General features: G+C 48.5%; 1 protein-coding gene across 1 annotated transcript in view; it reads right to left on the bottom strand.

Annotated features, from left to right (window-relative positions):
• RASGRP2 (RAS guanyl releasing protein 2) overlaps positions 1 to 13,677 on the bottom strand; it is a 40,592-nt gene that overhangs the window by 10,156 nt on the left and 16,759 nt on the right. The window contains exons 9-12 of the mRNA XM_079956762.1: positions 13,387 to 13,668; positions 11,231 to 11,308; positions 4,284 to 4,406; positions 3,216 to 3,331 (exon numbers count right to left, since the gene is read on the bottom strand). Of these exons, the coding sequence (XP_079812888.1) occupies positions 3,216 to 3,331; positions 4,284 to 4,406; positions 11,231 to 11,308; positions 13,387 to 13,668 (599 nt within the window). The remainder of the gene's footprint in view (positions 1 to 3,215; positions 3,332 to 4,283; positions 4,407 to 11,230; positions 11,309 to 13,386; positions 13,669 to 13,677) is intronic.

Below are 13,677 nucleotides of genomic sequence, written 5' to 3'. Positions count from 1 at the left end.
ATCTCAAATGACTCCTGTAGCCAAGATGGCTGCTCCTGGACGGGGACATCCTGGCTTCACTTGCCAGAGAAGGTGTGGGGCAGGACAAAAGTTGGGAGGGCCCTAGGCACTTTGTAGTCTAGACCCCCACCCACCCCCACATACAAATTAATGTTGAGGGGATGCAGCCTTCAACAGAATAGAGATCTCCACACCCTTAGATTAGGGCTCATCAACATTTCTGTTTGACCCATCGTTCCCCACCCCACCCCCGGGAAAACCTGTGCTTTAGTGCTAAATTGGAACAAAGGAGTTTTTCACAGATTGCTGTTTGTTCTGATTTAGCACTAAAGAGCAAGTTTTTCATGGGGAAAAGTGAGCCAAAGGCAAAAATGCTCGGACCCTTGCTTGAAAACTACTTTAGAAAGCAGGGTTAGAACTAGGAGGGAGGACCAAAGTTCAGTTCCCCATTCCAGCCAGTGATTCACCTAGCAGCCCATTTCAGCCTCGCCTACCTCGTAGGGTTGTTTTGAGGACAAAAGGGAAGGGTGGGAGAGACCCACGCACTTTGTTTCGAAAGGGAGGCCACTAAGGGAGCAAGCAGACAAATAAATGACCAAAGCGTTGCCCCGATTTAGCTCAGCTCTGTCACCGCCAGACCACCCTTAAACTACAGTGGTACCTCAGGTTAAGAACTTAATTCGTTCTGGAGGTCCGTTCTTAACCTGAAACTGTTCTTAACTTGAGGTACCACTTTAGCTAATGGGGCCTTGCACTGCCACCACACGATTTCTGTTCTCACCCTGAAGCAAAGTTCTTAATCTGAGGTACTATTTCTGGGTTAGCGGAGTCTGTACAGACCTGAAGCGTCTGTAACCAAAAGTAACTCTGTATTGCTTGTCTTAGCACAGGGAGTGGGGAGGGGAGTTATTTTTCCTCCCCAACCCTGAGAGCAGCCACAGATCAGACCCACACCCCAGAAAGGGGGTGCCCCTCTCTGTTTGGAAAATAAGCCCCAGCTGCACAAGGGGGTAGGGTGGGTTCTCAGGTGGGGAAGTAGGGGAGGGTCATGTCTTTAGGTGTCCCTGAGGACAGATATGAACACAATGTTTTGTGAAGAGGCAGCCACTATCCCTGCCACGCCTCGCCCCTCCCAGTTCCCACACACCGAGAGGCAGGGTGGAGGCAGCCCCGGAAACCACAGAGATTCAGAGAGTGAGTGAGGAAAGGTCCCCCATGTCACCTGCTCCTCTGCATACACACACACACACACACACAGAGAGAGAGAGAGAGAGAGAGAGAGAGAGAGAGAGAGAGAGTTTTGGGGTGGAGGTGGCTGTAGTGAAGCAGAGCAGGCAAGAGAGGCAGGTCACCAAATAAGGAGTGTTGTTGGTGTTTGTGGCCTGTAAGGAGGACTCTGGGGCTGTCGTAGTTTTGAGTCGTTCAGTCCCAGAGGAAGCTCGCAGGGTGGGCTGAAAGCCAGGGTGCCTTGGTCCTCTTCCCAAGGAAGAGAAGCAAACTCCAACTCTGCCAGAAGGAACATGCAATTCACCCCCCATCTCTCTCTTTACTCCCTGCCCCGCAACACACACACACACACACACACACACACACACACACACACACAAAATTCAAGTGGTATCAAGATTCGTTTTGCAAAGTTGACTCTGATCACAAAGCAGAAAAGTGTGTGTGTGTGTGTGTGTGTGTGTGTGTGTGTGGAGAGAGAGAAAGAGAGAGAGGTGTAAGAACACACTTCAGGAAAAAACAGCTCAAGCTTTCAAACAGCCCTCCTGCTTCTTCAAAACAATTTCGCAAGGATGAACTTCTGCAGCATCCACGGCAGCAAAAACAAGAAAGAGGTTTGTGCAAAAGGCAAACAGGTTTATTTTGACAACCAGAGCTGAAGCGGGTTCCCAGTTCCTTATTTGCACAAAAGTTCAAGGCGCAACTTGGGTCAGAAAACTTTTTTTTTTTAAGAGAGCTAAAAGTTTATCTGCCCCTGAAACCTCAAAACCGGCTTCCTTCTATCCCTCTCTCTCTCCATGACTAGGGGGGGACAATCTCCTGCAAGATCTACAGTCATTTTCTCCAATCAAAACTGTCACGTTTGCACAACTTGGAGAAAGGTGTGACCCAAACGGCAAAACCAAACCAGGAGTTCGAGATGTGCACCCCATAAGCAGCTTGGAGCCACCCCAATGATACACTGCACAGGGTTGGACTAAATGATCCTTGGTGTCCCTTTCAGCTATATGATTCTATGATACACCCACACCCCAAAGCAGGTCTGGGTCAGGTGCCTTTTTACATAGGACACAAACCACAATAATTACGGCTACAAGCATATCTGATGGAGCAGACTGTGGTCCAACTGTGGTCCAACCGTCTGCCGCAGGCAACCTGTTAATCTTTAAAGGTGACACACAAGCCTCTTCTTAACTTGGCTGCGTTCATCTCTTGCTCTCCTCAAAACTTCAAAGTGGCTCCTTCTCAAACTCCACAGGCAGGAAAGTGGCAGGACAAGGAAATAAAACCACGACTTGAAATCACGGGAGAAACGGAAATGTGGGTGGACCATTGGAGGCCTGCATCCATTTTTGGAAACTATTGTTTCTCAAACTGAACTCAGGAACTCAAATGCCCAAGTTCTGAGTTTCAATGGTAATGCCATGGTTAAGCTTTTGTATTTTTGATGCAAGCCACTTTGGGTGCTTCTAAATGGAAAAAAAAGATGGGGTGAATAATAATTAAGACTAACATAATTTATTAATTAGTAATGCAGGTGGCACTGTGGGTTAAACCACAGAGCCTAGGACTTGAGGATCAGAAGGTCAGCTGTTCGAATCCCTGCTATGGGGTGAGCTCCCGTTGCTCGGTCCCTGCTCCTGCCAACCTAGCAGTTCGAAAGCACATCAAAGTGCAAGTAGATAAATAGGTACCACTCCAGCGGGAAGGTAAATGGCATTTCCGTGTGCTGCTCTGGTTCGCCAGAAGCGGCTTAGTCATGCTGGCCACATGACCCGGAAGCTGTACGCCGGCTCCCTCAGCCAATAAAGCGAGATGAGTGCCGCAACCCCAGAGTCGGCCACGACTGGACCTAATGGTCAGGGGTCCCTTTACCTTTACCTAACCTAGTAATTAATATATAAGAAACGAACAAACAGGGCAGGTAAGGATGACATTTGGGGCGGGATGGAAGTTGTTCGAGCCTCAGGCCCTGAGGGGCAACTCACTGATTTTCATCCAGGTCTCCAAATTTGCACAGGTACGGGAAGTTATTCCGGATGATCTTGAACTCTTCCTGGGAAATGTGCCCGTCTCCATCCACATCAAAGTTCCTGAAGACGGACTGAAAGGAAGATGGGGGTAAGTTGGAAGCAAGACATCACTGAAGTGTACCCAATATAATCACCCACACTGCCCCCTGTAAATCCCTGGCTATGTTTCTGCCCCTCACCCCTCACCCTTGGATGACAAGGGAGTCTAAGGAGTGCTAAAGGAGGAGAAGGAGTTTGCAGAGAAGCCACGTGTATTATTTGCATCTGTCTTCACAATGGAAGATAAGAGGGCAAATCCCTGTGCCCAAAATTGAGTTGAATTTTATTATTTCGGTCACAGACCAGTTCTAGCCCACATACAATATCAAGGAAGTCATCCCTGTGTATCATAGGGATACATTTGAATTTGCAATTAGGTATAACAGGGACAATACAGATACAGCAACAGTTAAAAAATATATAAATTAAAACTTAGTCACTAACATATAACCTAAAATTATCATTTAAAACCTTAATCATTATGATAGCACAGCTTGTTCCCTAAGTTTTATGTCCAAAATGATTTTCACAGGAAGGGAATGTGAAGAACCGAGGCAAATAACAATGGCATGAGACAAAGTTCGAGGCCTTGGGGACAAGATAAATAAAAATCACTGGTTCTGGGTAGCATCCCCACACAAGTCCTCAAAGAACTCAAATGTGAAATTGCTCAACTTTTAACAAAAAAAGTCACTTGTCCCTACGATGAGCCTCCAGACCTGAGGAGCCTCTAATGTATTATCTGGGACTCAGCAAACAAAACGTTTTAAGTGTGCTATAAAGTGCATTATACAAATGTGACACTAGATGGCGATGGTGAGCTATGGCAAAATATCTTTTTTTCAAAACGTTTTTTAAAAAAAGCATTTTCACAATGCTTTTTTTTATATGTGTCTAGATTCCTCCTGGATGTAACCACCACCAGGATCTTCCTCTGCACACCCTTCCCTCCCTCTGCTACTCCCCACCCACCCCAAGTCCTACCTCAACCATCTTCTCAATGTGCTTCCGCACAATCGCCTGGTCCGGTTTGGGTTTGGGCACTGATGCCCACTCCTCAATGACCACGGGCTGGGGTGGGGGGGTGGAGGACGTGGGGCTGGAAGGCTGTGGGAGAAGGAGAAAGTGAAACTATTCATCCATTCAAAATATTTCTCTGCTTCCTTTTATTCCCCCAAGATAGCTTACATACTTTAAAAAAAAACAACAACACCACCCTACAATATCCCATTCTCCAGAAATTTAGCCATTTTAAAAATAGCAGCTTCACAATCCAGAAACACACTTGTACAGAAGGAGTTTAAAAACAGGAGAGAAATGCCATTTGGAAAAAACAGCAGCAAGGAGATAAACCACGAAAACTCAGGAATGCAGCTCAGCACAAAAAGCAGGACAAAATAAAAAGAGCCCCGTGGTTGGATCAGGTCAGTGTCCGTCTAAGCCCAACATCCTGTTCTCATAGTGGCCAACCAGATGCCTCTTCTGGGAAACCCACAAGCAGGATCTGAGCACAAGGGCCCTCTACTCTACTGGGGTTCCCAGCAGCTGGCATTCAGAAGCACTGCTGCCTCCCAATGTGGCAGCAAAAGAATAGCCATCAAGGCTAGTAGCTGCAGATAGCCTCCTCGTCATCCACAAATCTGCCCAATCCTCTTTTTAAACCATCCAAGTTGGTGGTCATCACAGCGTCCTGTGGCAGTGAGTTCCGCAGTTTAACTGTGTGCTCTGTGAAGAAGTCCTTTCTTCTCTCTCTCTCCCAAACCTTCTAATATTCAGCCCACAAGTTCTAGTATTACGCGACAGGGAGAAGTAACTTCTCTCTATCCACTTTCTCCCTGCCGTGCATGATTTTATAAACTTCTATCGTGCACACCTCTTACCTGCCTTTTCACTAAACTATAATCTGCAGGGGCCACATGTGCTGCATTAAGAGGCAGCTGGCACTGGGGTGGAGCGCAGAAGGGACACGAGTCCCCCATGTTTGCCTTCATTATAGTTCGTCCAAGGAGTTCAGAGAGAGAGAGACATGCTTTTATCCTCATTACACACCTGGATGAAGGTGAGATGGAGAGATGGAGGATGCTCATCCAACCACCCTCAGCCCACTTCAAGGAGTAGCCCTTGAACCCGGGTTCCCCACACCCTTCAGCAACCGCGCCACCCTGGCTTCCCTGATGGCCACCCAGCTCCTTGGGTCCTAGTGCTCTGGCCAAGCGACCCCCCCTTTGGGCAGCCCCCTGACCACCCCTTCTAGGCAGCACCCCTGGGGCTGCCCCACCACCAGCTGGTGGGAGGGAGGGAGGGACAGAGCAATCTGTTTCTGGCCTGTGACAATTTCTCACATGCTCATTCATAACTCCCCTTGTTTTCCGCTTCCGCAGCATTCCGCGATTTTTAGGGCACAAACTTTTGTACTAACGTCATTTTTTCACAAAATACACAAATTCTTTTGCATTTCTCCCCCGAAATATTAACCATCTCCTGAAAGACCATAATTTGGATGAACTATAATATGCAGTTGATTAAGATTTTTAAAGGATCCACAGAGAGGAGGAGGGAAGTCCTAAGATTTGGAAAAATCTTGTTTCATTTCAAAATTTAACTGTGTTAACTATGTTATTTTTTTTGTAAAACAATAAAAAATATTTCCAAAAAAGAAAAGAAAAACATTTCTCCTGCATTTTACCCTAAAATGCAGCACTTTGCGTCTTCTGAGCAAGAGCTATATTGCTCAATTTGGAGAAGTGCGGAAAAGCAAAGGGATAAACGGGTTCAAATCTGCATGTCAATCCACAGGAAGTGCAAAGCCAGGTTTGCTTTGCTTAAAAGTGCAGATGGGACAATTTTTTTCAAGAGCTGTCTGTGGGAGTGGGGGGAGGTGGGGGCAGAAGGAGAAGCAGCAGCAGAGCTCAATCGCAAACACACAGTTGTATCCGGTGGTTTCTGTTCCCTGACCACAGGAAATGGGTCCCCAAGGGAGGAAGCCTGGGATAGGCTGGGAAGGATGGTTAAATTCAGGCCCCAACACCATCGCGGCATTAATGCACACACATATACACATACACAAACACACACACAATATACCCCAGGAGGCAGTGGTGGGCACCATAGAACTGCAGAGTTGGAAGAGAGCACAAGAACCCATGTAGTCCAAGCCCCTGCAGTGCAGGAATATTTTACCCAACGTGGGGCTCGAACTCACAGCCCTGAGCTTAAGAGTCTCGTGCTCTATCTACTGAGCTATCCCAGTTGCACTTGGATGGCTTTAAAAACAGGGTTAGATAAATTCATGGAAAGAGGTCTTGATAGCTACTAGCCATGATGGCTCTGCTTTGCCTTCATAGTTGGAGGCAGTGATGCCTCTGAATACCAGTTGCTGGAAAGGGCAAGAGGGGAGAGGGTTCTTGTGCCCAAGTCCTGCTTTGCCAGTTTCCCATTAGGGCATCTGGCTGGCTACTGGGAGAACAGGCTGCTGGACTACGTGGGCCACTGGCCTCATCCAGCAGCACTCTTCTGATGTCCTGATGTTCTTACACTGCTCAGAACTGATCCTTATGGCCAGTGGGTGGCGGGGGGGTGGGGGTGGCACATCTGTGGCCAAAAAGCTGCCAAGGATGAGCGCCAACAATCTGAACAATATAAAGAGAGTAGAGGAATTCCTTCTGGGTTGCTATTGGGAAGGTGATGGTTGGTTGATGAAGGACCTTGTGCGAGAGGCAGGGAAGGGAACATCTTCTAGGGTGGAATGCTGGGAGAAGAAAGGGAAGCTGCTAGGTGAGAGCTGGGGGAGTCCACCCCTTTCTGCGAGAGACGAGAGTTAAGATCGAGCCGAAAACACCAAGGTTAGATGATCCTCAAGGCCCCTTCCAACTCTACAATTCTATGGTTCTATGACTTTGCATTTTCTTTTCTCTTTTTTTCTCGTTTAGATCAGTTTGGTTTTTTATCATACTGTATCATGACAAAGCTTCAGTTTTAAAAAAAAAATATGGAAAAATGAGAGGGTAGAAGAATTCCTTTTGGGGTGGGTGGGGGGCAGAAGGACAAAGTGGAAACCCAGGTTTTGAACCATGGCCCAAACTTGCTTTCCAGGTCAGGCTGACACCTCAGAGCATGTGCAGAGTCTGGCAACGGCCCTTGAGCCCCCAACCCCTCACCACCCCAGAAGCAATCCTTTGCAAGACATTACCCACCAGAGAAAGGAGGGCACAGATAGGATAGGGCAGTCACAAAAGCTTTACCTGAACAGTGGCTGATCAGAGTTGGGCTTTGGGGAGAAATAATTCTAACAAGGCTGGAATGTTCAGCTGAGGTCTCTTAAGGGAAATTAAAGAGCAGGAATCTTGTGCAAAGTTAATTGTCCGGATGTGCTTAACATGCACAGGGTTTTGGTTTTTTAGGGGGCTGGATATGCAAATAGCAGCCTTGGGATCGAGGAGTTTAACTCTCTGAAGGTGCTAGTTGCATCTCAAGGGAAGATTCCCTGGGAGCTGCTGCAGCATCAGTTGGAAATGCAAAGGCAAGCTTTGGAGAGGCAGCTCTTGGCAGGGAGAGAACATGGTACCCACCCACCACCACAGCACAGCTGCTCAGGTTTTCTTTTACTTTTAAGCCTAGTTGGGCCCTCCTAGAGTTTGGAAGGTGACTCCCTTCACCCCTTCCCTGACGTTAGCAGGTAAAGAAGATTGGGAGGAATTAAAGGCGGCCTTTTCTGCAGGGGGCAAGCAGAAAGACAGAAGCAGACCACCTAGCTCAGGCCTCCTCAACCTGGGGTTTTCCAGATGTTATGGACTACAACTTCCATCAACCCTCCAGACAGTGTGTTGTCCGGGGAGGCTGGTGGGACTTGTAGTCCAAAACATCTGGAAAGCTGCAGGTTGGGGAACACTGGAAGTTTGATTGACAGCTGCCCCAGCAGAGAACCCTCCTTTCTTGGGCTGCCTTTCAGATGCCAATAATAAACAAGTGCCTTGTTGGATGCAGGAGAGAGGAGAGCTGATGTGGGAGGTCACCCCCTAGAAGTGCTTAGTAATAATAATAATAATAATAATAATAATAATAATAATAATTTATTATTTATACCCTGCCCATCTGGCTGGGTTTACCCAGACACTCTGGGCAGCTCCCAACCGAATATTGAAAACATGTTACAGCATTAAACATTAAAAACGTCCCTAAACAGGGCTGCCTTCAGATGTCTTCTAAAAGTAAGATAGTAGCTTATTTCCTTGACATCTGATGGGAGGGCGTTGCACAGGGCGGGCACCACTACCAAGAGGGCCCTCTGCCTGCTTAGGCCTTTTCTCTCCACTTGACTCTTTGTACGTAAAGTATTGCAAAAAAGTGCCCTGACTCTCCAGGTAAAAGGTAAAGGTAAAGGGACCCCAGACCGTTAAGTCCAGTCGCAAACGGCTCTGGGGTTGCAGCGCTCATCTTGCTTTACTGGCCGAGGGAGCCGGCGTACAGCTTCCGGGTCATGTGGCCAGCATGACTAAGCCGCTTCTGGTGAACCAGAGCAGCACGCGGAAACACCGTTTACCTTCCCGCCGGAGTGGTACCTATTTATCTACTTACACTTTGATATGCTTTCGAACTGTTAGGTTGGCAGGAGCAGGGACCGGGCAACGGGAGCTCACCCCTTCGTGGGGATTCGAACCGCCGACCTTCTGATCAGCAAGTCCTAGGCTCTGTGGTTTAACCCACAGCACCACCCATGTCCCTGACTCTCCAGGTGCCCCTCCTCAAAAAGAAAGCAGAACCCAACAAGCAGAACTGACCCTGGACCTTCTTGCTGTACAGCAGGGGCGTTGTTAGAGGTTGGACCTGGAGTTCTTGCAGCGAACCCCAGATCTCCTCACCCACCCACCCTTTTCAGAACTTCAAAAACTATTATTTGCTCATAGGAGACTGCAAAGCACAGTGTGGATGTGATGCCACCCACCCTGTTCATTTCTCAGTGGGTAGAGCATGTTAATCTCAGGGTCGTAGGTTCAAGCCCCAAGTGGAGCAAAAGATCCCTGCATTGCAAGGGGTTGGACTAGATGACCCTCGTGGCCCCTTCCAACTCTACAATTCTATGATTCTATATAAATTAAACATAGGCACACTTGTTACTGAGAGGGGATACGATAGCAGGCTTCAAATATCTGAAGAGCTGTCACTGGGAAGACAGAGCAAGCTTGTTTTCTGCTGCTCCAGAGGGAAAGACCCCAACCAACGGATTCAAATAACAAGAAAAGAAATTCCAACTAAATATCAGGAATAGTTTACGGGGGGGGGGGGCAAGAGCTGTTTGACAGTGGAACGGACAACCTGGGAAGGGGGTGGACTCTTCTTCGCTGGCGGTTTTTAAGCAGCAGTCAGATGGGCATCTGTTAAGGCCTCCTTAGCTGTGATTCCTGCACTGCAGAGGGTTGGGCTAGTCAGAGGTCAGCAAACTTTTTCAGCAGGGGGCCAGTCCACTGTCCCTCAGACCTTGTGGGGGGCCGGACTATATTTTTTGGGGGGGAGAACGAATTCCTATGCCCACACAAATAACCCAGAGATGCATTTTAAGTAGAAGGACACATTCTACTCATGTAAAAACACACTGATTCCCAGATTGAGAAGACGATTGGGCTGGATTCGGCCACTGGGCCTTAGTTTGCCTGCCTATGAACTAAATGACTCTCATGGTCCCGTCCAACTCTGCGATTCTATGATCCTGTGCCTTTAAGTGCTTTGTAACTCTTGCTGCCCCTGTCGCAGCAGTTTCTGCTCTTCCCCCTTCCTCTCTCCAGATGTCAAATCCATTTGCAATGCTCATGTCATGCTCGGCTCCCAAGGAGGCCAGAGGGGGTCACTCAGGGTCACGCCAGGGATAGAAGGCGCTGCCTTGTCCTGAGCCATCGACCAATGACCTGCCCAGCCCAGCAATGACTCCCCTGCTCTTCCTCTTTTTCCGAACAGTCTTTATTTATGCATTCTCAATAGTAAATACAGACTGATGGTCTAATTCAAAACAGCTCCCTCTTCCCCTCTGCCTCCTCCCCCGTTCATTCCATATATACAGTGGGTTTTTCCAGGGAGACGCAGGGGTACGCATACCCCTAAACATTTTGTGAATCTAAGTTTGGCCTCATTGAGGGGCAGTATTTCAATATTCAAAAAGAGAGTACCCATAAACATTTTTTAAGAAAAAAATAGCTCTGCGCATACACACACACACACACACATATATGTATATATTCCTAAATGGTCTGCTGCTATGATCAGGTGGGCTTCTGAGGCTGAGGAGGCTCTTCCCAATAATTTCTTCCCTGATCCTGAAATTGAGATCCTGGGAATTGAACCTGCGGCCGCCTAAATGCAATGGCAGGGGCTCCGCCATGGAGATATGAGGCCAAGGCCACAAGCAGCAGGTCGAGGGCTCAGACCCCAAAAAGGAAAGATTGTGGGGTTTCACAGGTTCTTGCCTGGGCACAAGCCACACCTCTCTCTCTCTCTCTCTCTCTCTCTCTCTCACACACACACACACACACACACATGTCCCTGATTGATTGATTGATTGATTGATTGATTGCAGTTATATACCACACCCTTTTCTCCAGACAGCTGAAGGTAGCAGCATACATGGTTCTCCCCCTCTCCTCATTTAATCCCCCAAACAACAACCCTGTGAGGTAGGGTTAGGCAAGATGCAGGGACTGGCCCCCAAGGTCACCCAGTGAGCCTCATGGCTGAGTGGGGGATTTGAACCCTGGTCTCCCAGGTCCTGGTCTGACACTCTAACCACTGCACTGCACTGTCTCTCAGCTGGCAGTTACAAGGTGGCAAGAGGATGAGGAAAAAACACACGCACACACTCCTCTTCCACTGCCATTTCCACCACACACTAGGGCTGCTTTGATTTGGGCCCCGTCTCGATCCTGCCAGTATCATCGGGGGCTTACCGTGGATTTGTTCCGGGGCTCCCGCTGCAGAGAGAGCTGGTAGATCTCCTCTTCTGTCTGGTACTGATCCAGGGAGACCTGAGAGACACACAAAGCAAAGTTAGAGCTTGAGACTTGGTGTTTCCAATATTAGAGTTGCCCCCGTTTTGTATAGAGAATGTTCTGCTTGCCAGTTGACCTCAGTTCGGTCCACAACTAGCCTTGAAAGTCCCACAACACTTTCTGCTTCTCCCTTTCCTGCTAGATCTGTTACAGCCTTTCTCCAAAAACTTCTAACTGCAAGGATGGGATCCCCACTGCTCAATGCAGCCCCCGCCCTCACTAGGTGGGTATTTAAGTCCAGGGTGTTTCAGGGGCTGCCTGAGTCCTTATATCCCAGCTCAGTCACTAAGATCATCTGCAGGGGTATAATTGATCGTTCCCTGAGTTGCTGATGCTTATCAGACAACAACGAGAAAAAGAGCCTTTTGTACCACCAGCCCAGACCAGTGGAACTCTCTGCCACTGGAGATTCAGCAGGTTTCTTCTGTTTCAACCTTTTAAATGCCAGCAGAAAACTTTTCTGGGCTTTTCTGGCCAGGTCCATGCAGATAATTACTGTAAGAACATATTCTCCCACAATGGCTAACTGAAGTCTCTTTTTAACTTTCCTACGGTTTTATTGTATGGTCATCTAGCCCAACCCCCTGAAATGCAGGAATCTTTCACTCAACATGGGACCCGAACCCGTGACTCGGTAGAGTCTCATGCTCTACCAACTTAGCTAAAATAAATAAATAAACAAACTTTGTTGAGGAAGTTTTGTAGGCCCCCATCCTGTTGCCTCAAATGCAACTGGGCTGCGTTGCAAAGGGAGACCCAGAGGTCACCGCAAGCAATTAAAATTGTGGGATGTAACATCACAGAAGCAGTCAAATACAACATTTCCTGTTTGCCCAGAGTGGACACACAGGGGGATGTTGCTCCAGCCAGGTGGACTTCCTGTCACACCTGGTCTGGAGCATCCTCCCCCTGTGTGACCAGCTAGATGGGCATGACCCTGGGAGACCCCATAAAAGGGCTGGTCACACAGCCATCTTCCCTTCTCTCCTCATGCTCTCACTTTCTTGACTACCTTCCTTGATGCTTTTGCTGTGTGCTTGTTTCTCAGCCAGCAGCACATGGGCTCATTCCTCACAAGAGGATGAATCCACACCTTTGTCTGTAACTGTAACTAAAAGCTAAAGCCTGCCTTCAGGATCATTCTGTGAACTGAATGTAAGTCAGGCTTCCTCAACCTCGGCCCTCCAGATGTTCTGAGACTACAATTCCCATCATCCCTGACCACTGGTCCTGCTAGCTAGGTATCATGGGAGTTGTAGGCCAAAAACATCTGGAGGGCTGAGGTTGAGGAAGATGATGTAAGTAAACCTTATCATTACTTTTAAAGAAGACTGTTGTGTCATTATTGTTTTTAAGAGGGAACTAAAGAGGATGCGGGTGGCGCTGTGGGTTAAACCACAGAGCCTAGGACTTGCCGATCAGAAGGTTGGCGGTTCGAATCCCCATGACAGAGTGAGCTCCTGTTGCTAGGTCCCTGTTCCTGCCAACCTAGCAGTTTGAAAGCACGTCAAAGTGCAAGTAGATAAATAGGTAAACAGCGTTTCCGTGCGCTGCTCTGGTTTTGCCAGAAGCGGCTTAGTCATGCTGGCCACATGACCCGGACGCTGTACCCCGGCTCCCTCGGCCAGTAAAGTGAGATGAGCGCCACAATCCCAGAGTCCGCCACAACTGGACCTAATGGTCAGGGGTCCCTTTACCTTTACTCCAAAGGAGATTTACCAGGAACAATCCAATCTGGAGAAGCCACACTGGATTGCTTAACTCAAGAGATTCAAACGAACCTACCAGCTAGCTTCCTGCTATGTACAAGAGAATGTGCCCTGCTACTAGCTCACTAGCATGAGTGAGGAAGGATAATATTTAATCAATATATCCTCTCCTACGATCCTCAACATTCCCACAAAAATGACCAAGTGTCTTGAAATCTGAAGTGGGGCAGGGAAGAGATTGATGGGAAGGAGCAACCTCTAAGCACTGGCATTCCAGGACTGGAAACTGGGGGGACACCCAAGGGCGTGGCCTGCCCTCCACATGGGGGCAGAAGCAGAGCTTACCATGAGCAGGTTGAGGAGGTCAGGATTGGCCTCAAAGGGCGGGCGGATGCTCTGGACCATGGCCAACTCACTGAGGATGCTGAACAGCTGCTGCATCTTGTTCCCGTTGAGGCACTTGTGCGCCCGGTCCAGCCAGTCGGGGAGGGCCACGTGGACGGCCACCAGGTCCTTGAGGTGAACCCCCAGGATGGGGAACTTAAAGCCCACGCACTCGGCAAAGCGCCGCCGGTAGCGGCTGTAGTTCCCCACGGACGTCAGCAATTCCGTCAGTGACTCCCAGACCTGAGCAGG

Source organism: Podarcis cretensis, assembly GCF_951804945.1.
Source record: "Podarcis cretensis genome assembly, chromosome: 16".
Lineage (NCBI taxonomy): Eukaryota > Metazoa > Chordata > Lepidosauria > Squamata > Lacertidae > Podarcis > Podarcis cretensis.
The sequence above is the reverse complement of the archived record's forward strand: the minus strand, read 5'-3'. Positions and strand labels throughout refer to the sequence as shown.